The sequence below is a fragment of the Manis javanica genome, chromosome 13 (genome assembly GCF_040802235.1).
Source record: "Manis javanica isolate MJ-LG chromosome 13, MJ_LKY, whole genome shotgun sequence".
NCBI classification, from domain to species: domain Eukaryota; kingdom Metazoa; phylum Chordata; class Mammalia; order Pholidota; family Manidae; genus Manis; species Manis javanica.
In genome coordinates this window covers 93,869,174-93,894,314 of record NC_133168.1, presented here as the reverse complement: position 1 = coordinate 93,894,314, position 25,141 = coordinate 93,869,174, and the positions used below count along the sequence as shown (strand labels likewise).

The following is a 25,141-nucleotide window of genomic DNA, read 5'->3' as shown; positions in this document are numbered from 1 at the left end:
GCTTCTGAGAACCCAAGAAGCTGGAGGGGTGCCTAAGCCTGTGTTCTTTATGGGCTGGGTGCCCCCATCGCCCACTCTGTTTTGCCCCATATGGAGCCAGGCAGCAGCTGCCATGGTAGCCCCACCATCCTCACAGCATCTGCGTTCATCCCCAATGGCTCTGAGTTCATGACCCCCCATGTGGTGCCACCTGCCACTCCAGGCCCACCTTGTTTGCCTTGGTAGGAGCCGCCGCCCCCAGAGCCTCCACCGTAGCCCCCGTGTGACCCTGGGTTGTAGGATGACCCTCCTGAGCCATAGCTGCTCCCGCCGCTTCGGCCTCCACTACCACTGTAGTCTGGGGAGAGAAGACAGCGTGTTACAGGCCTGGGGCAGACATGGCTGGGGTGGCCCTGGTTTCTTATGCTGGGGCCCTCAAGGTGGCAGGCCCTTGTTTACACCCTAGGCCTCTGCAGCTCTCCCTGTCCTGACCACTTAAACTTGGCACCCGTGAGTCCAACCATGGAGTGCCAGGGTCCAGCTAGAATCCTGCAAGGCCACCGTACCCTGGGTCGGCTGGGTCACCAAGCTCTGAGGCCCAGGTCCATCCGCCTTCCCACCTGTTTGGGAGCTGCACAGTAGCCTGACTCCCACCAAGGCGGCACAGCTCCTGCAGTCCCCAGGCACACTGACCACTGCCCTGCCACAGGAGGTACTCGCCTATGTGTCCCGGCTGGGCCACCAGTGCTGTGGACCTGTGCTGGAGGCAGCTGGAGAAGTAATCAGGCTGTCTTAGAGGCTGTATGCAACTCTCCAGGCTGATGCCTGGAGATCACCTCACAGCAACTGGCCCAGCTCTGTCTCCACCCAGGCCCAGCCTCAACCCAAGCCTCCCCTAGACCAGCTTTTGGGGAAGGTGACAAGAAGGAACGGCCAGGACCTGGGCCAGAGGGACTTCCTAATGCCTCTAGGATCTTCCAAATGCCGGCCCTGCACCAGCACCACCTGGTTTTCTGCCAGTCCCTCAGCCAGGCTGGAGCAGGCCTGAGCTTCTGCCACTCTAGGGGACCCCAGCCAGGCCGCCGCAGTCCCTGAAGCCAACTCACTGAATTTGCTCTCGTAGCTGTAGTCTGATCCGCCCCCGCCCCCGGGGGAGCTGTAGGAGTTGGAGTAGGAGTAGTTGCCTTGGCCATGGTTGTAGCCTTTTGGCTTGCCCTGTGGCGGGCCGTAGCTGCTGTACTGGCTCTGGTTGTAGGACGGCTGCTGGCCTTGGTGGGATGGGTACCCGGAGCCATAGGAGGGCTTCTGCTGGCCCCCGTGAGGCTGCTTCTTGCTGGCATGCTTCGGGGGCACTGGGGAGTTGTAGTTGTCGCCTTGGTAGTAGGAGCTGTAGCCTGAGGAGCCACCACCGCCCCCGCCGCCGCCGCCACCGGCACTCCCAGAATGCCCTCCGTTACTGTAGAACTGACCTAAACAGGAAGGCAGCAGGTCAGGCGGAGAACAGGGAGACGGGGGAGGGACAGAGGGGCGGCTGCAGCTGTGGGCCCTGAAGGCTGACCCGTAAGTCCACTGCCCAGGCCAGGGCACGGGGAAAAGGAGGAAGAGCGAGGAGCAGTGGCTCCGGTCCTCAATGCAGCCTGGTTTGGGCTGGCCCAGCCTTCAGCTCCACTCACCGGTCAGCTGATGACAACAACGGATCTCTGCCAAGCAGCGTGCGACAGCAGTTTTTTCAGCAGATGTCAATGTTACAATGAGATGGGATCCGAGCACGGGATGACATTCATGACCAGCTGACTGCTACCCAGATGTCCCCAACGGCGACAGGAAAAGCAAAGCCCCAGAGAAGCAGCTGGCCACCCCCACCTCCCCCCAGCTGTGCTGACAGAGGCTCTGCAGCCATGGGCCTGGGCCACCCCAGGAGACATTCTTCAACTGATGTCATTCCTGGAAGACCAACTAGTCTGACCTGGTTCTTGGGAGGCATGAATGAGACTTAGCCAAATGACCTGGGGTGTCTACTGGTGTGACCCGGGCAAACACATGACTTAAGGAGTGACCCCAGAGCCTCTGAGGAAAGGAGGCTAAGACTGGGACCAGAACATCCAGGCAGGGCCTCAGGCGGCCCCCAAGAGGGAGCCTCCTTGCTCCCAGGACAGCTGCTGGGTGCAGGCAGGACGCAGCAGCAGACTGGCAAGCGGGCAGCGAGGGGCCCACATTCTCAGGCCCTGAAGCTGAGAATGCCATGGTAAGGCTCCCATTCTGGTCACTAAGTATGGGCCCCAGAAGACAGGTTGGTCAGCACACTGCCCCCGCCAGACACTTGGGTGGGCCGATGGGGATGGGTCAGCTAAGATCAGGTGGGGGAGGGGAGGACAGGTCACGTGGGTGGCTCTCCAGCCCAGCCAGGGGCCGCCGAGCATTCACGTGGGGCAGTGGAGGGCCTGGGCATATCTCAGTCTGCAGACAGTGGCTGGACCTTAGGGTAGATAGGAAGGGAAGGAGATGCTCCCCCACAGCCTTGTCCTTCCTCCCCAAGGGTCCCTAACCTTTTCGGTGGGGTTAATTTGGGGGTCCTCGTGTGCCCTCCACCCACTGGGAGCTGGGCACCCCACATTGCTGGGTCCTGGTTCATCTGAATCATAACCAGGACTGAACTGATCAGAGACATCAGTTTACTTCCTTTGGGCATTCTCCTCCACCCACCCCCATCAACAAAGCCAAAACAAGGGGAAGGCCGTGGCCCACAATGCAAGACAGCAAACATGCACAGGCTCAGCAGGGCGGCTGGAGGACAGGAGGCCCCTTGCAGACCCCTCAGTGCCACCACCTCAGCTGCCCTGGGCACCATCTTGCCCCTCCTCAAGCCCGGGAATGAATGAAGACACCAAGTACTGAGGGCTTGTTACTTTCACATGTATTGATTAAAAAAAAATAAAGGGGAGGGGAAGTTTTCAATGTCATTTCAGGATAACTATTTCCTGGTATAAAAAGACATTATTCTCAAACAATAACTTTCTAAAAAAAAATACATCATGCAATCAAAGTTTTAAAAAGTTTCACTGAATGTTTCAAACCTCTGCAAACAAATTCTGCAGTAACTGTTTTGACCAGTTTTTGTCTGAATGAAACACAAAATCTTGCAAGTCAACACAGAGGCAGGCTTCTCTGCAGAGAGAATGAATGAACTGCTGAGGGCCGACATGAGATGGGTCCCCACGGACTCCCATCAGGAGACGGGTCTCGGTAAAGAGCCTAAATAGCTCTGTGGGCCTCTGCACAGAGAGAAGCCACAGACTCAATCTGCACCGTCAGAGAAGGCAGAAGCGTCCAGGCCTTTTGGAACCTGCTAGAGCCACCACTGCTGGCAGCAAGCTATGAGGCCGGCTCTTCAAAGGGGAGGTGGGCTACATGGGCTACATAGTAGGCTCTTTCTGCTTATTTTTAAAGCCCCATTTAAAACAAAAAAAAAAACTCCCATGCATTTGCAGCTGTGATGAGGACTTGCAAAATCCCGTGTTCTCTCTCTCCCTCAAAGCCTGTCTGTTTCTGGCACTAATGATGGAAGCACAGTTTTGATACCTTTGAGAGTTCACCTCTAGCTAAACCAGCCATAGAACATCACATTCCCAAACAAGAACCCACCAGAGCATTTACAAAAGACGGGAGAGGTTAACTTAGCACAATACACAATTCCCAGTGTTCCAGATGTTTTACATGCTTATGAAAAAAAGCAGGTTGCTCTGGCTTCAGATGTGGTGAAATCGTTTCATTACTGTCAAAGGCATCAACACGATTTGGGAATATGTTAAAAGGTTAAAAATTCATACAAAACCTGCTGTAAATTAAGACAAAGGTAGATTAAAATGCATCAGTATCTGTCTCTTAAATAAAGTAATGCTTTCCATAAAAAGCAAAGGTGGGCTTTTGCCTTGATGCTGACCAGCGCTGGCTCTAGAATTCTGTGCAATTCTGCACAAAAATGCATTCTCTGAAAATTGTTTTCCACTTATTGTGAACTTCAGTATGACCAAGTTCAAAGGCAAATCACGATAAAAACTGCCAATGTCTTAAATTCTGCAGGCTAAGAGTCTCAGACAAGCTGCGGCGACAAGCCATGGTGGAGAGACCCAGTGAAGCACAGGGGCACAGCACGGACACTTTGGGTTTTGGAGTTGGAGAAAATTGGAGTAAAAAGTTGATTTTGTGTGCAATACTTTTAGATGCTCTAGGAAGACCCAAAATCATGATAGCCGTAGCAGTCTGTGAAAAAGTCACCTACAAAAGGGGGAGACAGAGCAGAGAAAAAAAATTAGAATTCTTTTGAAAAATGGCACAGGGCGCCACATTTGAAATTCATGTTTTAGATTTCTCTGCTCCTGTAACCCCCCAATGAAGGCTCCTTCTCAAGACAAGAGCTGTGCACTGTTAGGAAAAGCATATTCACAGGATTGGTGCTTCGCATGGCTTAAAGCAGAGAAATTTAAAATTTTGACTTTTACAGAACTTTCAAGTCACACAAGCATGTGTGCTAACATTTAGTTAAATTATGCTTTGGCAGGGTGGGGGCTTCAGGATGGTCTGACCTAATCAACAAGAAAAGGTACGTCCACTCTTAAAATCTCAAGGAGACTGCTGCTGGTGGGCCACCCGGCTCTAACTCGGGCCTGGAGCTAAGCTGCAGCTTCTTCCCAAGCTCAGACAAAGAGAAACACACACTTACTGTAGCCGGCCGTTGCTGAGTTGCCTCCGTATCCGTAGCTGCCGTAGCCCGCGCCTGGAAAGGAACAAACAGGGTTACCCAGATGGAGGCGGGCAGCCCGGCCCCTGCCTCTCAGCGGGACCCCAGGGAGCACGCGCAGCCCCCGGGGTCAGCACAGGACAAGGGTCCTTACCAGCATTCATGTAGCCGCCATGGTTGGTGCCACCAAATCCTCTTCCTCTCCCTCGGCCGCGGATATTCCCTCCGCGACCCCGCCCTCGAAGGTTCGGGGGCGGGGGTACCTCGTTGTGCATGGGGCCTCCCATGCCAAACCCAGGGTTGTGAGGCTGGATGGGAGAGAACAGAGGCACTTTGAATCACCCCATGCTCAGATCACGGGAGAACACGCCCCAAGGCTAGAGGTTGGGGGTGACCACTACCTTAGCAGCAAATTTCGGTCCACCTCGGACAGGCACAGGGGCTCTCTTCTTCTTGTTGGCTTCGAGGGCAAGAGGGGCGTCAGGGAAGAGCTTTTCTAGAGCAGCAAGGGCAGCATATGCCTTCGCCACCTTTTTGTTTGAGCCAGCACCTTGAAACTTCTGTCCGTCCACCTCCACCTGGGAAGAATAGGTGTGTGTCAGCGGGGCCAGCACCCTCCTTCTGGCCCTCCCTCCGGGGCAGGGAGACTCACCCCAAAGCCCTGCCTGCCCTTGGGCTGCTCACCTCCATGACGAAGCGTTTGTCGTGGCTGCCCCCTGTCTCTGAGATGAGCTCATACTTGAGGCCACGTCTCTTCTCGTTAAGTTCCATAACGGGGTTCTTGCCATGCTTGGTCAGGATCGGCCCCTGCTGTTTTACGTTCTCAGGGAAAACAGAAAAAACCGACAAGCTCAGCTAAGGGGTTTCGGCACAAGGAGGGCAGCAGATCCCCAGTCAGCACAGAGGCCTCTGCTCTGCTTCCCTGCCGGCCTCCAAGCCTCAGAAGCCATCTGTGGTCATCCCAGCCCTGGGACCACCCCCACCTGTACACTCTCGACAAGAAGCACCGTGAGTGCTGGGTCAACATCAGCAGCCCCTCTTGAGGCCTGGCACAAACGCTCACACCCAGCTCCCTCTGCAGGCTCCTGGGCTACAAGGTTACCCTTTTGGGGGACAACAGCAAGGACAGTAACTGTGCCAGCTTGCAGGACACAGGGCACCATCGTGCTGGCACTCCAGCGCCTACCATGTGCTCACCTCGGCAGTGGGATCTGAGGGGAAGGTGGCACTGGGGGTCGAGACAGCTTCCACCACGGGGGGAGGGGCCACCACGGCTGGCTTCGCTTCTGTCTCTTCGGCCGAGTCCTCCCCTTTACTGGAGTCTCTGCCTTCAGCGCCCGTAGGCAAGCCCATGTCCTGTAACACCTGCAGAATGGAGAGCCGCCAGACCCTCAGGAAGGAAGGGTTCGGCACTGGGTCCCCACCTCCCCAGGGACCCTCAATCAGCAGCTCATGAGGTGCATCCAGCAGTATGGGGGTTGTTTTTCCCTTTAGTTCCCCTGGGGTCTCTGATGCCCAGCCACGTTTGGGGGCCCCTCTGTCTATCAGCCACAGTGATGAAGGCATTCTTGACACGTGACTTGGTGAGCGTTCAAAAGCCTAACCAGTTCAGCGTCCACACGCCTCCCCCTAAACTTCATGCTGCCCACACCAAGGGTCCGAACAGGAGACAACGGCTCTAAGGGAGCCCAAGACGAAGGAAGTGCACTTGCCATTGAAGCTGCCGCCACACTTACCTTAACGGCCACGTGGAGCTTAGCAGTCTTTTTGGATGGTCCAGAGGCCTCAAATGAGTTGCCATCTACCTCCACAGACATGGTGAAGATGGGGGCGTGGACCGGCCCAGTCTGGGACACCAGCTTATACTGTAGCCCTGGCTTCAGCTGGTTCAGTCTCATCAGGGCATTCATAGCTTGGGGTGGCTCGGCCTTCTCCTCTAGAGAGAAACACGCCAATGTCGCTCTGGAGAAGCAGTGCTGAGCAGGGAGGGCTGTTCTGCTGGCCTCCTGTCACATGGCCCAGTGGACTGGGTGGCCACATGGGCCCAGGCCTCGCCCATGCTGTTCCCAGGCACATACCCACCCTGTGGTCACCTGTGAGGTCGCTCGGCCCACCTGTGTGTGGTCTTACCAAGGCTTTACTTAATCGTTTGAAAAGGACTTAACTATCACATCCATGAAAAATAAGGCTCACACAGGCGCCTGGCCACTCTGGGGTGACCCTTAGCCAGCACCAGGAGAGCAAGACAACACTACAATTACATGCTTGTACCTTTCTTCTGAATCTTCTTCTTCTTTTTGCTGGGAGACTTGTCCTCCCCATCCTCCTCCATCGGGCGTTTCATGGGCGGGATGGCATAGGTGGTGCTCGGGGGGATTTGCACTGAAGGGAAACATGAGGACAGGGCAGCTGAGACTCCGTCCGGCGTTCTGCTGGGAGCCCAAGCCCTGGGCCCCCATGGCATGCATACCTGTATAGTCCACAGGGTTCTCGTTCTTTGGTTTCTTGGGCATCTTTGAAGGCAGAGGATCCATTCCCAAGACCTTATGCAGCTGGCCAAAGGCAGCAAGCCGCAGAGCATGCTGGAGAAGGGGAAGAGGAGTCCGACTCAACTGCCTGCACGCCTGGCCCACTGTGTGCGCTCACTAATGCCTTCTGAAAGGGGTGGGAACTGAGGGGTCTGCTAACGATCTCCCCTACAACAGCAAGGGGTCCCCCAGCAGCCAGGGGAGGGCCTGACTGGCAGGGCCCAGCCTTGCTGTGGGGGAAGGCCAGCCTGTGACCACCCCCCTCGAGAGGAATACAGGAGACCCCAACCTGGGGACTAGTTGCCACACGGAGCCACGTGGTGGATGGTGGGCCTGCAAGGGAAGGACCCCTGGAGCAGTCCACCCAGAAAATACATCTCCCCGCTGAACTCGGTGTCCGAAAACGGCACTCGAGCAGGCAGAGCGAGTAGGAGACAACCACGCGTGGCGCCAGGGGAAAGAAGCAGCCCAGATTGGGGCGCCCTGTATCAGGCACGATTCCCTTAGCCTTTCAGCCCCGGACCTGAGCCTACGAGTCCAGTGGCTACCCTGAGATACCCAGTGACGGAACTGGAAGCCCGTGACTGCAGACTGGGTAAGGGCTCACGGTGGCAATGCCGACGACTATACCTGCGCACTCTGTGTGATATCTTCCCGTTGCTGTCTGTCTAGATGCCCAATGGCATCAGTGGCTTCTTTTTCACAAGGGTCATAAATGCCAGAACCATCTGAAGGCAGGAAACAAGGAAGATATGCAGAGGATTATCTTTTAGCATCTCGGAAGAGTCGTGCTGGCTGAGGGAACCAGGTGCGTTACCCCCCGCGCCCCATCCACACCCAGCTCTGGAAAACACAGTGAGCTCGGTGACCCACTCGGCGTCCAGCCCACGAGAGAAATAATCCACGTGTCTCAGAGCAAGGAGCTCGCGTGGGAGTGGGTCACCACTGCCCCGGATCCGCCCTGAGTCACAGCTGCGGAGCCGGCACAGGGCTGGATATGATGGTGCAAGAGGGTAGTCACATGCTTCAGCCCTAGGGGGACAACGGGATGCTGCTGCCCTAACCCGCTCTAGGGACCCTCCAGGAAGTGGTCTCAGGGCCTCGATCCCTGTCCTTTCCCTGCAACTTGCAAAGCACAAGGCCCCAACCTGGCATCACGATGCCGGAGGCCAGGCACTCCAGCACTCTTCTCAGGGCCTCGCCGGCGCCCATGGGTCGGTTGGCTGTGCCGATGGACTTCTCACAGAGAAGCTCAAGAGGCTGCAAGGCAAGAGGAATGGTTAGTCATCATGTCCAGGAGGACGCCAGCCGACGCTAAGCAATGGTCCACAGGCTCTGTGTGTGTGTGTGTGTCGAGGTGAGTCACAGCACCCCAGTTTGTAAGTCAGTTTCCCAAGTTGGGCTACACCAAAGACGGGTCACCCAGAGCCAGGCCCAGCTGACTTCCCCTGTGGGGCCAAGCATCGCATCTTTCAGGATGTGTGGGCCAAGAGGCAAAGCTGAGGTCTTTACGTAGGGACTTACAATTAAAATGCAGCCATTAAAAAACACAAAGACTGATTTTATGGGTTGTAGAAAAACAGGCAGCTACTCAGAGTTGGCCTCAGTCATTTAACCCGTCTACCCTAGAGCAGCTACCAATGCTCCTCCTCCAAGTGGAGTATGTCACAGTGAGCATGTCGCTAGGCCAGCCCCTCCCCAGGTCGTGCTCTCCAGGGATGGGGGTTGGCAGGGTCCTAGTCTGGCTCTCATGCCCCTCCCTGGTGTGGCACACAGCAGCTGCTCAACAAACAGCTCTGAAAGGGACACATTTATTGGCCACAAGCTGAAGGGCTACTACAGCCCAGCTATCCCAAGGCACTCCTGGGATATGGGAGAAGGTCCCCATGCACCTGACCCCTGGGTAGCCATTGCTATGAGGTGCCTTACCCATCCTCTGAGGGGACCCCAGGTGGGCACACGTGTGCACAGGTCCCTCAGGACCCGGATGACAATGACACATGACTTCAGCCCATTGGCTCTGGCCTAGAGGAACAACAAAGCACAGGCTTTTTACTCCAAGGCACCTCTCGGAACACAAGGCAAACATGAATAACACAAGTCTCAGGGTGCTACTGTGTCAAGGGCAAACAGTGACCATTCGAGACCATCAAGTGTGTGGTCTGCGGCAAGTTCACCGCGTGGACGTGAATAATGTTTTACTCTTGGCACAAAGCAGCAGCAGCCTGCCTGCTCAAGTCAAGGGTCTCCTTCGGGGGAGTCGAATTTGTTATGCGCACTCCTTTAGCAACTGCATGCCCGCAGGTGCTAAGTTATGCACATCGATCTTTAATGTTACCAAAACTTTACGGTGCCTTTAGCAACTGCATGCCCACAGGTGCTAAGTTATGCACCTCAATCTTTAATGTTACCAAAACTTTATGGTGAAAGTTAGCCAAGTTAAAACTTAGGAATTCACTATCAAAAGATAAATAAGAACAAAATGCAAACCTGGAACCACTTGGCGTGGCGGAGGGACGCCAAGGCAGCAAGGCATTTCTGCCTGTCCAGAACGTCCGGGGGATCGTTGACTGATAGCGTTTCTATTCATGGATGGAATAAGAAGACAAGGTACAGTTTGACCAAGGGGTTTCTGTCAGGTGGAAAGGGGATGTGGCAGCTTCCTAAAGGGCAGCTGAGGCTCCCAGCATCTCAAGTCATCTCCCCCCTTGACCAGGGAAGGAGAAGTTAGAGTGGGTTTAACTCTGCCCCAAGAGGAGATAGTAAAAATTGGAGGCCCCTCTAAAAATTAAAAAAAAAAAAAATACAAAAAAAATACAAAAAACAAAAAACAAAAAACCACCAACCAAAAAAAAAAAAAAAAGGGAAAAACACAGAAGCAGGAAGTTACTCTAAAAGGAATCATCCCACGGGGGAGGGGACAGATAAGTGGAGCCTATCTTCTCCAAGACTATTCCCTCACTTCCTCCCGATGATTGCCCATGAATTCACTATGCTGAGAATTTCAGTAGCAAAAAAACAAAAACAAAAACAGAAAAGGTGGGGGGAGTGAAATGAACTCCCTCTCTGCTTCCCACAGGGGCCATCCCGAGGAGCTGCGGCTGCGGGGACCACCTCCGCCCGCCAGGCGGGACTGCCCCAGCCCCAGCCCTTGACAGAGAGAGTCCTGTTGGTCAAAGGTCCAGCGTCCCTAAACTGACAAACCGGAGGGGCTTTGGTAGTCAGAATCAGGTATCAGAGCCGAAGGTAATCGAAGAACGGCAATAAGGGCACTGGGCGTGAGCCCGTGTTGCAACGGAACCGGAGCCTTTGCCGCGCCCGCCATCTGTGGGTCAGAGGTTTGGGTAACACCCGTCCCCTTTACTCTGTGAGGTTTGCGTTCCAAAACAGCCCCGCAGAAGGGGCACCCGAGGGGCCCGGGGTGGACTCTGAAGCCTGACAGCATTATCAGTGCCTGAGGTTTTTGTCAGAAAACTGTACGACTGTTCAAAACTTTATCCAAAACTTTGTCTCGGCTCTTGGCATTTCAGTTGCCACAGCTGAGGCCCCCGCCACCAGTGGAGGAGGACAAAGGAAGCACTAGGTTCAGCGCAACACAAGCTGTCTGCACAACGCCAATGCAGTGTTTTTGCAGGAACCACCTGGCTGTCCTCCACAATGCGAAAGCCATATACAATCACCAGGGACACGCTTTTCCAAGGCCAGAAATGGCTCAACAGGAAAACCAAGTTTCAGTGACGAGCACGTGCAATGGTGGACATAGAACACAAGAGGTGCAATCCTCCATGAAAAGTGCTACTCATTTTTAGTGCCACCGTTTCATCAAACTCCCAAGTACTGAAACCAAATGGGAGACGTGACCTCAGGGTATACAGGCAGGCCACACTACGCTGATACCCTTTTAGCAAAGCCACCTAAAACTGAGTAGTACATTTGATGGCGAGGAACACCAAGTTCCAGAGTCCTGCCAGCCTTTCTCAGCCTGCCTACCTCCAGCTAACACTTTCTCCATTTCTTCTCTGACAACGGGGGACGTCAGGTGGATGGTCAGGGACAATGGAGGTTCTTTTGTGTTTTTTATCACAATTGCAGCGTCACTGACAGACTGGAGTATTTCGTACTTGTCTTCTGTAACAGCCTACAAAAGAAAAGGCAGCTGTCAAACACACTTTCTCCTCAAGGCAACCAACAGCTGTATGTGGCTCCGCTGGCTGCTGCTGCGGCCAACAGGCCAGCTACCCACGGTGTGGTGACAGCAGTGCCTTCAGGTGGGGGCCAGGACTGCCCTCTTGCTGGCCAGGCCTCTAGCCATTTCCTAGGGATTCCAGATAGGAAATGGACTGTGTATAGAGAGAGAGGAGTGATCTTCATATTTTATCATGAGTAAGAGCTGAGGGTCTGGAAGCAGACAAGAGTGGGAAGCCTCATTTTGTCATGTGGTAGTTGTGGAACTTTGAGACAAACCACTGACTCCCATTAAGACTATGATTTCTACTTTGTTAAAGGGCCTTAGTGGCATGGCCTACACAAGGCAGCAGGAGGCTCAAACCAGACGCAGTAGGGAAAGCACAGTGTCAGCCCAGGTGGGCATCCAGCCACTGGAACTTCCACCGGGCGAGCAGCCGTCAGTGTGGAGCGAAAGCTCTGGAGTGAGACACTGTCACATGACACACACACAGAGAAGTGTGTATTTGCTGCAGATGCACATTTCTATAAAAAGCTATTCGCCACAGTCTGATTTCTGTTTTCTTCTTCACACTGGTTTATATGCTTTAATGAAGATAATTCAAATTTGTATGATTTTTGTTAAGGAAAGCAAAGTAATATCACGCCATGAGGGAGACACTTACATTCTGGGAACCGAACTGGGTCCCGCCAGAGGCACTGTGGATCCTCTGAGCCCGGCCATTCTTGGCTGTAGGGCAGGCCTGTGCACTCTAAGATGCTAAGCAGCGCTGCCAGCCTCCACCTTGGAGATGCCACTAACAGCACACTCCTCCTGCTGTGAAGCCCCCAACCGTCTCCATGCTGCCAGAAGTCCCCCCGGGAACAAGAGTTCCCTAGTCAAAAAACACTATCTAATAAAGCAGTAATTTATTTGGTATTTTCTTTAAAGACTGACTCTTTACAAAAGCTACCTTTCCTTTAGAAATATTTACACCAACCTAATTATCAATTAATTTTTATAGATGTGGATTAAAATTAACATAAAATTACTTACCACTACAGCTGAACTGTCTAGGGCTTCAATCGCCTGACCTATCTCCCCAGACGTATCTGCGTGAGTGCCACATCTCACTTCTGATCACTGCCCTAAATCCCAAATTGTCAGCACCAGGCAACAGAATGCGTGGTGACAAACAGAAGCGAACAGCATGTGCTTCCTGCTAAGGAGTGAGACTTCTCATTAGGGTTTTGACTTGTCTTTGGCTTATCCTGTCACTACATGCAGGGGGAAGGGGCCCCAAGCAGGCAGAGAGTGGCAGTGTGGCACTCAGAGCTCACCAGCCGGGAGGAAGGGGGCAGCTACTCAGCTCCCTGCATCCCACTCACATCTTCCAAAGTACTCATAAGACAAAACCCCATCTCAGAGGACGAGAGGGTTATGTGTGGGGAGGACATCTGGCCTACGGTCTGGGATAGTAAATAATCAAGAAATGCCAGTCTATGATTTATATTTATGTACTACTACTTTTGTAACCAGACACATAAATAAGTTTTTAAAAAAGGTTGTATGCTCAGATTTGGATCAGGAAGGAAAAGTCAGTAATTCTGTACTATCAGCTTATCCACCCACCAAAAGAGCACTGATGTGAGGTTGGCGCCCGCACAGCCCTACGGCAGTGAAGCCTGGAGCATGGCAGGCATTCGGTCCGCAGAGCGTTTGGGTGCCACTGTGGCCACACCTCAGGGGCTCTGCGGCCTCCTGCCCAAGGCTGAGTGCACCAGGAACAAGGCTGCGGAGTGTGCCTCCTGGCTGGGCATCTCCTCTGCCCCATGTCTTCAAGCACATCCCAAACCCGCCCACGGGAGGTGGGCACACTCACAGCGAGCTGGATGGCCAGGTTGTCAGCCACTTTGTCCAGGAGGGCAGTTGTAGGCTTCTCCTTGCATAGCAGCACCAGCTCCAGGTCCAAGTCACCCTTCAGCAGCAGACCCTTCGCCACCAGGCCGACACGCATCACACCCCGCAAGGTTCTGGTCATGTGCTCTGCCTTCGGATCCCTGCGGGACAGACCAAAGCATGCTCAGTGAGGGATCCAGTCTGGCCAGAATCGAGAGGCCCCAGAAAGGCTGGACTTTCTTAGAAAAGGAGATGCTCACCCCTGCACTGGCCAGTCTCCCTAGAAAGAGCAAAAAAATCCCACAGAACTTCACACTCACCCGGCCCCTTCTTTGGTCTCATCCTCCGGGGTTACGTCCACGTTCTCAGACTCAGCATGCTCGCCAGTGCCTTTTTCCTGCTCATCTATCCAGTCGGACACTGCTTTGAGGGCCCGCTCCGTGTGGGACACCATGTTCTGGACTGCCTCCAGTTCCTCTTGGGTTGGGTAAACGGAAGAATGCTTTGCCATCACGTGGCGATCATCATTCACAAAAATTCGCATTGGGCGCTGGAAACGGGAAAACTCAGTTAAAAACAATGCGAGACGTCAAGCAGCCCACTGCTTATCGTCTAAATCCGCACAACTCGGAATTATGCTTTATCACTCGTGGCAAAGTTAAGACTATATAGGAACATGACTGAGGGCCTGAGAAACAGAACCACCACGTGTAACAGGTGTTCCTTCTCCAGGAGGGGGAGGAAGGAGGCCCTACTTTACACACTTTATTATTTTTACTAGTTAGTATTTTATCATCCAAGAGTCTAACGAAAAATGGCAACAGAATCAAATGCTTTGGAGGAATGCTACCAACAGCTCCGCATGACAGGAAGAAACAGTATCTGTGATCAAAAAGAAAACTTTCTTACCATTTTTACTTCTTTTTCTGTAGTGTCTGGAAATCAAATTTTTGCTTATCCTTTCAAATTGTGACAGATTTCCTTGGTGTTATCAGTACTTCAACTATCTATATAAGATCAGAAAATGTTTTTAGTTTCAAGTATTTCATAGATGGATGAATTTTAGCAGCCAGATACTCAACAGGACAGAGGACAGCAGTCCTACCTCAGAAGGGGCCCTGTGAACACAACAGGACACATCTTTACCTCCAAGTAAGCACCGCTAAGCCAAGATACTGACAACTAATTGTAATATTCCCTAAAAATGAAAATGGCTGGTTTCAAGAAGCCAAGTCTGACTTCAGGCCCACCCTCACATGATCTGTGCTTCCTTTTCTAATTTCTTTCACCATTTCTTTACGTGTAAAGTATGCCCATTTTCACAAATAAAAAAAAAATCAGAAAAGAACAAGCCTCCAACCGATGGGATTGGCTGAGAAATATTCACCAAAATCGTGGTGTTTGCAGAAGGCGAAGAGAGGAAAAAAGGAACTCTGGTCCGTGAAGGAAATAGAGAGATGGAAGGAAAGCAGGAGACAGAGGCCCCAGCGGGCCCCTGCCAAATGGAAAGGAAGGAGCCTTCTGAAGGCCGGGTAGGTGTGACCACTGCACCACGTGGACACACCTGCCGGTTCAGTTTTGGGGAGGCTGAAACAACTGAAGTGCAAAACGGAAGCTTTCAGGACAAACGTAGCTATAATTACAACTCTGAACTCTAAATAACATGCTGACTACAACCTACTCAATTCCCACTCTGTGCAAACAGTCTGGTCCCCACTGAAATCTTCCAAATGAGAAAACAAAAAAACACCCCATCAGCATAACACACAACATGAGAGTCCAACCACTGAGCGGCGAGCCCCTTGAGCCAGAGACGGTTACCAGCTCCGCAGCGCCACCTGAAGGGCACACGCTAACACGACTGGCCGAACGAGACTCCCACGATGCTTCAGGGCCACCTATCCATCCTATTGCAAATGTAAGGGCTCCAAAGTAGAACGTTAAATTCTAGAGGTGGAATGGGAGGTGACAGCCCTGCACAGCCAGGCGACGGGACAGGTGGGACAAAGGCTTCACGGTAGGGAGGGCTCGAGAAGGCAGGGGCAGAGGACAAATCCCTGGGCTCTGCTGCCTGCTCATGGTGGGCCCTTAGTGAACCGCTCAGTCACCACTACGTGGGGCCTTCCACACAGACGGGCTTGGGACCCTGCCTACCCGCCCCATCACCAGATGAGTGGCCCTGAAGCTTCCTTCCACAGTGACCACAGGCAAGTGGTCTACCTTTGCAGGGGGCCTGAAAATTAAACCAGTCAGCCCATGGAGAACGTGTACCACAAATCCCACAGACCCTCAAAAATGCCACCAACTTCTACTACCAACAGGATCTCCACCTGCCAGGATACTGTGGGAGCTAAATGGTGAGAGGCAAGCAAAAACACATCCATCCTAAGGAATTATCGTGCACTCAGCTAGAAATGAATGATATCATAGCTGTGTTCAAAAAGAATGTATCTGTTAGATACACATGTAAGATAAGTAAGACAAATACACGTCTGGTATTTGCTCTAAAATACTCCAGGGAGGCAAGGAGTGAAGGGGGCAAGGATGAAATGAGACCACAAAATGGCAGTAGCTACTGAAATGGGGGGATGGGTATACTGGGGTTCCTTTGTGCAGGTTTGAGAAGTCCCACCCAAGTTTTTTAATGGCACAGTAAATGTAAGCACTCTTAGAGAGACAGCCAGGGCAGGTCCTCTAAAAATTAAACCAAAGCTCAGAATGCCAGTGCTAAATGGATGAGCAGCAGGCCATCAGAAATCATAGCCCAATGGTGAGCAGCCCGTGTTAAACCGCCACCACTCCCGACCACGTCTATGCTGGAACCTCATCAATCTGGTAATGAAGGCTGATGTTTAGAACAGTATTTATCAATTTGGCACGCACCTCCTTGGCACCAGGCCCAGGGAGAGCTTCTGGGACAGCGATGGACCTGCAGGCAAGTGCTGTTTCAGTGGCTGTGGCCGCCTGGCCTGCCCTCCATGCCCACCCAGGTGCCAAAGTCTCGCTGTACTCTTAGCACCTCTACATCTTACATTCCTCCTCCACATTTACCCAACATAAGAAACTTTAAAATAACACAGAGCTTAAATCAAGGCTCCAGGTGGCTAATGCTTTTTTATTCAGGCCTCTGTAGGACTGATATTGTCTAAAACACACTGAAAGGAGCTCCTTGGAGAAATGGTTGATTTGGCACCTAACAATAGAACTATGTACCTGGGCCTGGCTCACGGTGCAGTGTCAGAAAGCAAGAAAGATCTTAGAGACTAACAGAGGCTTGTCTGAGGACAAGGAGCTGGCTTGTAAGGGCTCCCACTAGCTACATGTGGGGCAACTGAGTATTAAAAAATGCTTCCACCTGTATGAAGTTCTAGAACAGGCAAAACTAATCGGTATGGTCCCTGGGAGTGATGGCAGGGAGCACCTGGCAAGTGTGCTTTCTGGGGTGATGTTCATGGTCCACATGTTGGCAGAGGTTGGGTATATGCAGTGGTCAAAACCCACTGAATGGTGCCCTCAAGATCTGCAGTTACTTCAAAAGAAAAAAAGAACTGTAAATAAACACTGTACTCTAGTCAATATTTAGAAGACTGAAACTTTCTGCTACTTTGAAATGCATCCTAGAAACAAAGTCAACTACTGTAGGCCAAAGATATTTCAATAAAACATACATAAATAAAAGCGACCTGACAGAAGAACGGACTAGAGAGACAGGTGACACCCAAGTACAATCAAATGGCAATGTAGAACCTCAGGTGCGTTTACAGTGTGTACACTGCGGAACTGTCACCTCTGGTGTACGTTTGAAAAGTTTTGTAACAAAATGTTACAAATATATAATAACTAAAACTGATTCAGCACATTAAATTTATACAAATTCGTGTGTCCATAACAATACTTTAAGAAAAACCCTAATTCACCAATACCAGAAGACAACACCTCAACTCCATACTCTGAACATCATTACAGGGACTGACGCTCACCCACGGTTGAGGCGGGGAACTCTACTGAGAACGCCACCTGACAGAGAGGTCAGCAGCAGAGGTTCCCCTTCTACCGAAGCGCCTCAGGGTCATGCCCTCGCCCCCAGGTGCGCCTATCTTCGGCCCCGTCCTGCATGTGGCTTCCATCTGCTGCCCTCCCCGTGAAAACCCAGGCCGTGGGAGCGCCACTGGTGCAGCGGGCCCCTTGCTAACTTCCTCTGCCGTGAGAGGCCCCGGAAGGGACTCACTGAGCTCTGGCTGGCTCTGAGCACACCTCGTCACCTGTGGTCCCCTCAGTCCTGGGCTCTGCCCCCTTAGACCAGGCCTTGGCGGATGGGTCCAATTCAGGGGGGCAATGTGAGTCAGAGGACTAATGATCTGAGCTGAAACCAAGACCGAGAAACTGCAGCCAGAGGCTTCCTTGTGGGGCAAGATAACGGGCCTCATTTGTTTCTATCTAGGAGAGCCTGCATCTGTCATTCACATCGGCCTCTCAGAAGCCACCTGCTCTGGTCTCAATACCAGAGAATCCACTTTATTAATGGACACAAGGGTCTTCTGGGTGAGAAAACTGTTTTTCAAGATTTTTAGTGAGGAACACTGCTAGGGAGGCCCTCAACACTCACCTCCTGCAGAGAGCACCCGATGCGTGCACCAACCTAACGTGAAACAAAAGCTGTGAAGGGCCGCACAAAGCTGCCCCTGCAACCACATTTATGACTCAAACGTGGACATGAGCAAAGCCTGGTTTTTACCAGCTCAGCCTCTCTGAAAAGGAACCCAAGGAAGGAATGAGTGGAGAAGGATCAGGATTTTAAACATGCCCTCTATGTGGTTTGGGATGTTTTAACGTGAAGGGATCCAGTTTCTTTTTTTGGTTCTTGAAACCAGCCCACCCATAGCACGCAGAATTATTGAAGTTTGAGCCACAAAACATTATGCCTGGGTGCAAGGACCATCTTTATGACCTCTTGCTAATTAGAACATGATGTTCCTGGGACTTGGTGTTGGAAAAGAAACGTGCCAAAGTTAGCATGTGTGGATCGACAAATGTCTGCAGAATGAATGAACAGGTGTGGTGACAACACCCTACCAGGTAGCACCCCACCCATCTTCCAGAGTGGTTACCCACGCTGGGGTGTTTTACAAAACCCTATGGCTATTCCAGCGACACAGGGGGATTGTCCTGAGGCCAATGCTCATCTTAAGGAGACCGAGTTAGGCCTTGAAATGCACAAGGACCCAACCCTGCTGGCTTCCTGACCTCTGGAGCAAGCCTGTCCGGGAGTGTGAAGGCCACTCTTTAGTGACTCCTCAAACTTTTACAGGTTGATGTCATCAATGAAGGACACATGGAAAATAATTTTAGACAAAGCAGCTTAGCCAAAAGGTGCCAATATAAAGTCTGGTTATGGGTGCCACGCTCAGAAAGTTTCATATTCAACATCTCTGAAGTCTACTGCAATGATTCCCAGTTTTACCTGCAACAGTGGTTTGACAAGTTCACAGGGAGCTGTGATGTTCGGGATAAAGGTTTTCTGAAATTGCAAGCTTCTTTTCCTTTAATCTTATTTTCCTTCCCGTATTTTCAGTGTTAAAATGTCCTTTTTTCTTTTGAAAAGATGGAGATAGCATACGATAATTAAAAGGGTATTTTCCTTAATAAATAACAGGGGGGCAAATACAGACTGCTCCCTCAAATGTTTCTGGATCTCCAAGTGGTCTGTGAGGCCCAGGACTCCGGGCCCTCTGGTGTTGTGGAGCACCCATGGGTCCTGGAGACCGAATCCCCTAGTCTGTACCCACCGTCTCCACCTGGCAGCTGTGGGACGTCCACTAAATTCCTACCTATTCAGAGCGAGGTCAAAAATGAGATGAAAACCATGTTTAAGAGTTGCAAACAGGCAGTAAAGGTGACTTTGGAGAAAAATGTTTTATCAAACATAAAACTGCAAATGCAATGCATCAAAGGAGTAATTTCAATTACTCTTGGATGAACCAATAGAAATGTTTTAATATAGCAAGATGCTTCCCATGACCCCAAGTGGAAATGACCAAACCGCCTTTCCAGGAAACAAGGAGGTGAGGGAAACAAGCTTAGGAAAGCTTCCACATTTGGTAGGGGGCGGTGGCAATCCTCTCATGTAGAAGCCATGGATTTTAACTTGGTATGCAACTTAATTTGTTTACTTCTCCCAGAAGTGTTTATTTCCCCTAGTTAAGAAGAAGAAGAAAAAAAAAGACTGCCTCTCAGGGAACATTAAATATTAACATGCAGACATGTAAATTATTTTAGTGGGTAAGAGTACCTTTAAAAAATGCAATTTATCTGGGGACAGTTGTAGCTCCACATGCCTGTCAGGCGTAAGGGGTCTCACTGCGCTCAAGTGCGCTCTTTAACCAGTTCCCCCAGTGACAAGATCTGCAAACTGTACTGCACACTAAAGGACAGTCCCATAACCACAACAGCCGACGTGGACACAGACACAGATCAGTCCTGCCACAAGGACCCTTCCTGCTGCCCTGTAGAGTCACGTGCACCTTCAACCCCCCCGCCCCCCCCCGCCCCCATGTCTGACCCGTGGAACCATGAATCCATTCCCCATTTCTGTAATTTCGGCATTCCAACAATGTTCTATAGATGGAATTGTAGAGTATGTGACCTTTCAGGATTGGTTTGCTTCAGGCAGCATCACTGCCTCAAGACCCGCCCAGGTTGTGTGCGCGCCAGCAGCTTGCCCTTCTTGACTGCTAAGAAGTATCCCATGGTAGGGATGTCTCACTGCCGCTCATTTAATCCTGCACTTGCTGAATTTCAGGGCATCTGAGAAGTCTCCAGTTCTGGACTATTATAAATAAAAAGCTGCTCTGAACAGTACTGATATTTTTTGTGAGCATTACTGTATTGGTTCTTGTGTGAGTATAAACTTTATTCTTTGGGGTAGGTGCCCAAGAGTGAAATGCTGGGTCATATGGTGGTTGTCTGTTAAGTTTTATAAGCAACAAAGTGTTTTTTCGGAGCCTAAGCCCTAGATTTTAAAAAATGAACTCAAGTAACTTCACCAAAATTGGCTCAGTTCACCTCTCTGCTCGCGTTCCTTTGCACGTGGCTCTGCTAGGCTGGGGTCACCGGTGAGCTTTCCCTGGGCAGCCTACAGACCTCATTTACTGTACAGGTATTATTCCCTCCTGCGAGGTTTCTGCACAGGTCACCCACAGGACAGACCTTTAGCAAGTGCCGCTATGAGCCATGGGGCCAGGCTGGTTATTTCCATATTGTTGACATTTACCCTGTTTCTTTGAATTATGAATACATAACAAGGGTTAGTAACCTGAAAAAAATCTAAATGTACTGCAAAGGAAACCTAACCTGCAACATTTTATTCTTTGAAAACACACACACACACACACACACACGTAAGAGGAAGAAATAGTTCAAAGGCAAGCAGCAGAAGACAAGTGGCCTGGAAGATTATCCCAATAAGAACTTACCCTTGACCCTGAACCACAATCCTAATGAAAACTGTAAGATGGCTCTTCAGAACATTAAAAAAAAATTACCATAGACTTCAAACTGCCAACTGCACCACTTCTCACCAACCACCTATGTTATAAAAATAATTTGGAGCAAATTTACATATTCTAACAGAAGGATGCACATTCAACTTTCTAACTGATTGATACTTGGTGATCATATATGGCCCCCAAGAAAATGGTCCTTGGATAGTGAACTCAGTTTCCTGTTACATCTAGTGCTTACATTTTCAATGTCTTCATTATATGGTCATTCAGTGAGAAGAGAAAATAAATGTTTCAACTGGACATCCCTTTCACAAGACATCGGTGAACAGCAGATTACTAAAAGTCCATATGACTTTCCAACTGGGATTTATAACGAGATCACCTATAAAGTGCTGTCTTGGCAAAATCTCATAGGGATTTAATAGAGCATAAATACAGCAAGAGAACACTTTTTAAAAGTCAGTACGCTGACAAGGCTCCCTGAGACCTGCACGCCCTGCTCTGATTCCTATACTGCTGCGGGCACCAGACAGGCAGCACCGACTCACCCTGAATAACCTAGCAGAGCAGGAAGCCCATGGCTTCAGACAAAACTGTCAAATGCTGCAGCAGGAACCCAAAGTTGGCCTCATCCCTCCAGGGCCTGCCCCGCTTCACTCACTGTGTGTAGACTTCAGTCAAACCACTATCTGCCTCTAATTCCAACTCGTCTGCCAGAAATAGAAATCAGATTTTTCCCTCCCAAGCCTTTGCTAAGATGAAAAGCTTCCAATTTAGAGCCTAGAAAACCCAAATTCCTGCAAAGGTTCAATCAATGCAATATTCAAATAAAATAGCACCACTGTGACACATACGTGCTCATAGTAGATGGTGACATTTACACATCTTTTGAAACTGCACAAAGCCAAGCAACTTACAGACAAAATGCAGCAGGACTCTAAGTCCAAGGAGGCATAGTTGCAGGGAAAGCCCAAGTTTCATGGGAAAGGAGTCCCCCTTCTGAGCCGTAAAAGATGGAATCAGTTGGAACTGGGGAGGACGGCGAGAGAGGTCTATCAGAGGGTAGGGTGCTGTTCCAGTCCCCCAGAAGCTTCAAAAGCCTCTTCAGAAGTAAGAACACTTCCAACCCCCCATTTTGTTGAAGCCTAGAGACAAGACCTGCCTATTTTTTCCTAAAGAGATGAGGCTTGTGGACTTACAGAAGGCTCTTTCCTCATCAGTAATTCCACCTGTCCCTACCTGGTGAACTTATAGTCAAGGCAGAATGAACACGGGCACCATACATGTGACATCAAGTATTAGCAGCCGCTCTTGCCAATGTGGTTTTCTGACAGGAAGAGTGTAAGTATGAAGTGAAACAGCCCTATATGCCTCTCTTCCAGGAATATGGGCTTCCTCAAAAAACTCTTAAATGTACTTGAAGGAGCCAAAGGAATTTTCGCCTATAGGCACTAATCAAGTTCAATCAGGAAAAACAAAAACTACAAAGGATTAGGCACCATTCTGATTCAGAAAGATGGTGATTCCCAGGCCTGTTCAAGCTCCAGGAGGGTAGGGAGAGTCTGATAAATCAGTGCCCAGTGCTGGCAAGACCAAGCCCAGCAGTAATTGCCAGCCTCCAGTCAACTCCAGACAACACAAGGGCCTGCCTGCACAGATCCCATTCACAAATCTCAGGGACAAGGAGCTGCCCACATGGCCAAGAGACAGCTCTGGGGCAAAAACCCCAGGACTAGGGACAGGAATAGTGGCAACTGCCAGTGCCCTGGGGCCTTTCTTCCAGCTTTTCCAGGTGTGAATGAGCCTCGGGTTCCTATACTTTATTCAGAGCCTGCAGAAGCTACACGCCACGAGATCACAAAGCATTGTGGCTGCACTTGAGCTACCCGTGGAGATTCCCCGCCACAACCACCTGAGGAAAAGAGCTGAAAGTCCTAGATTTGAGTCGTAACTTCACGTGGCACCTTGTGTTTTCCTGTGGACCCCACATATACCACCAGACCACTCACTTTAAAGAGAACAAGCTCCTAGGCAATCAAAAACACAGATTCAGAATCACTGAAATACTTGAGTCCAGACAAGGGAGGCTTCTCAGGCAAACTGAGCTTCCTTGCTGATCCACTACGTCCTCTAAGCAACTTTCAACTTTGGAAATACCGAGAAGCCAGGGCTTACTCTCCCCAAGCTTACACACCGGACTGGGGGACAGCACGATCATTGTCCACCCCAAGCAGTTCATCTAGGCAGAGGACTAAGCGGTGCAGAACCTCAAGAACAATCCCAAGAATGTGAGTCGTTCAACTACCTGAGGAAAAAAGGTAGAAAGAATTCTAAACTCTCATATTGGGTCCCAATCTTACGGATTATAATGCACTCAAATATCGCACCCGAATCACAGTTTTGTGGGAAAATGCAAATCCTAAGCAACCTAGAAAAAAAACATCGTGAAGACCCTAAGTTACGAAAGAGAAAGCGTATCCCTTCTGCCAAATACAGATGCTGCCACGGGGAAGGGCTGGCTGACCAGAGATTTGGGGACTCCACGAACCCACTTAGTCCTCCTCTGCAATCCCCGACGAGATGGGGGGTGCCAAGTAGGGGGTACGCCTCTCCGCGCCATGTAAAGACAAAGGAGGCGACATTTCCCTCCTTGGGAACCTGGGACCCTCCAGAAACCCGCAGCGGGACAGGGACAAGAAGGGAAAAGGGGTGAGGAGGAGGATCGCCCACGCCGGGCCGACCAGGATGCTCCGGGCCTGAGGGGGTGTGTGCTCCCGGCACGTGCGCGTGCGCGCGGGGCGCCGCAGCAGACAAAGCCGGGCCCGGGAGCCCCGGCGGCCGGGGGCTCTGTGCGCGCGCACCCCTCCCCGCGCGAGGCGCCGCCGTGGGCCGAGGGGCCGTGAGGGGGGGCGGATGCGCGCGCACCGGGCCCTTGCCGCCGCCGCCGCCATTTTGTTTCTTCGGCACAATGGGGGAGAGTAACGGCCGAGCGCGGGAGCGAAGCTGGCGAGGGAGGAATGGGCCAGGCGCTGGGGTGAGAGGGCCGGGCGATGGCGGGGAGCGCCGAGCGCCCCAGGCCTTGTCACCGCGACCCTTCAGCCGGGCCCGAGCCGAGTGGGAGGGCTGGCGGGGGGAAGGGCAGAGGAGGGAGCGGGCCTGGCCGCCGCCACATTGACGCTTACCTTGTCAGCGTCCCCTTCCCCGACCGCAACCGCCGCCACCGCCCTCCTGCCACAGCCCGCCGGGGTCTCCCCCCAAAAGCCACGCGGTGCGCACCGGGCTGCTGAGTCCAACTGCAATGGCGAGAACAGGAGGAGGAGCCGGGGGCGAGCGGGCTGGCGGGCGCGCGCCGGGGAGGTGCGGGGCCACGTGACCGGCCAGAGTACTGCGCAGGCCCAGCCGGAGAGGAAGGAACGAAATGAGGGGGCGGGCCTGATCACGTGATAAGAACAAAGCTGTTGCATGACAGGTCAAACGGTATCGGACCGTTTGGAGATCTTTGCGTGATCATGTGATGATGGAAAATTTCGAGTCCTTGGCCACGTGATAAGGACGGTTTGCCCCTGCCCTCTGCTTTATTGGTAGGCCTGTGTCATGTGATGAGGACGCCTTCCTTTTTGTCAATGGCGGTTTTCTAGCGACAATTACCACGTGATACCGGGCGAGGGGCGGAGCCTGCCTGCCGCTGCGAGTGCGGCAGCCATCTTACGCCATCTTACGTCTGTCGCCGTGTGTACATTGGCGGAAACGGTACTGAGAGGCTGGGCGCGTGAACTTAAGTCCTCTTAGTGGCCGGATCTCGGTCTTGGAGGTTCGATCTCTTCCCACATATGCCGCGGGAGGCGGAGAGGACCAGAGATGGTGTGCGAGAAACGGCCGGCTCGAGCTCCCCGTTGCTGCTCCGGGACCGGCACCGGTTCTTTGGTCCCGCGAGCCTCAGATGTAGCGACCAGCCGGCCTTCCAGGTTTGGGCCGCCGAAGGGCAGAGCTGGGCTGGTCGGGGTATTCCAGTCCTCCGTTCACAGATGGAGAAACCCGAGGCCAAGGCAAGAAAAAGCCCCAACTAGTGGATTCACAGCCAGCTCGTGAAAGAGCCTGGCGGGGTCAGCGACTCACACGGTTGGGAGCCACAGCTCCGGGTTCATAAGTTAAGGCACTGGGGGCCGAGCACCCTCTCTTTCCGAGCCTAGGGTCTTTGAATCCTCTTGGGCGTCTCTGAGATCCCCGATGTACAGTCGGTGCCTAAACTTACCCCGCTCCCCTCCAGTGTCAGGATCGGGCTGGCGCTCGGCACGGGCGGTCGCTAGGCAGGTTGACAAGTACGAGACCG

General features: G+C 51.9%; 1 protein-coding gene and 1 long non-coding RNA gene across 8 annotated transcripts in view; one reads left to right on the top strand and one right to left on the bottom strand.

Annotated features, from left to right (window-relative positions):
• Positions 1 to 24,290, bottom strand: part of ILF3 (interleukin enhancer binding factor 3) — a 28,398-nt gene extending 4,108 nt beyond the window's left edge. Inside the window, exons 1-19 of one of the 6 annotated variants that reach the window (XM_037003480.2) lie at positions 24,088 to 24,124; positions 14,219 to 14,316; positions 13,630 to 13,859; positions 13,293 to 13,470; positions 11,236 to 11,383; positions 9,736 to 9,827; positions 9,175 to 9,270; positions 8,394 to 8,505; positions 7,876 to 7,973; positions 7,188 to 7,299; positions 6,989 to 7,099; positions 6,454 to 6,653; positions 5,915 to 6,082; positions 5,402 to 5,539; positions 5,119 to 5,295; positions 4,872 to 5,025; positions 4,700 to 4,753; positions 1,086 to 1,448; positions 209 to 337 (exon numbers count right to left, since the gene is read on the bottom strand). In XM_037003480.2, the coding sequence (XP_036859375.1) occupies positions 209 to 337; positions 1,086 to 1,448; positions 4,700 to 4,753; positions 4,872 to 5,025; positions 5,119 to 5,295; positions 5,402 to 5,539; positions 5,915 to 6,082; positions 6,454 to 6,653; positions 6,989 to 7,099; positions 7,188 to 7,299; positions 7,876 to 7,973; positions 8,394 to 8,505; positions 9,175 to 9,270; positions 9,736 to 9,827; positions 11,236 to 11,383; positions 13,293 to 13,470; positions 13,630 to 13,859; positions 14,219 to 14,221 (2,563 nt within the window). In that variant the 5' untranslated portion in view covers positions 14,222 to 14,316; positions 24,088 to 24,124. Of the gene's footprint in view, positions 1 to 208; positions 338 to 1,085; positions 1,449 to 2,871; positions 4,255 to 4,699; positions 4,754 to 4,871; positions 5,026 to 5,118; positions 5,296 to 5,401; positions 5,540 to 5,914; positions 6,083 to 6,453; positions 6,654 to 6,988; positions 7,100 to 7,187; positions 7,300 to 7,875; positions 7,974 to 8,393; positions 8,506 to 9,174; positions 9,271 to 9,735; positions 9,828 to 11,235; positions 11,384 to 13,292; positions 13,471 to 13,629; positions 13,860 to 14,218; positions 14,317 to 23,993 lie in introns of those variants that run through there. The other 5 variants (XM_037003481.2, XM_037003482.2, XM_073220348.1 and 2 more) reach the window with 5 other exon arrangements.
• The window catches only part of LOC140845663 (uncharacterized), a 14,981-nt gene continuing 12,133 nt past the window's right edge, over positions 22,294 to 25,141 (top strand). The window contains exons 1-2 of one of the 2 annotated variants that reach the window (XR_012124497.1): positions 22,294 to 23,845; positions 24,397 to 24,857. This is a non-coding gene — a long non-coding RNA (uncharacterized lncRNA). The remainder of the gene's footprint in view (positions 23,846 to 24,396; positions 24,858 to 25,141) is intronic. The other variant, XR_012124498.1, reaches the window with a different exon arrangement.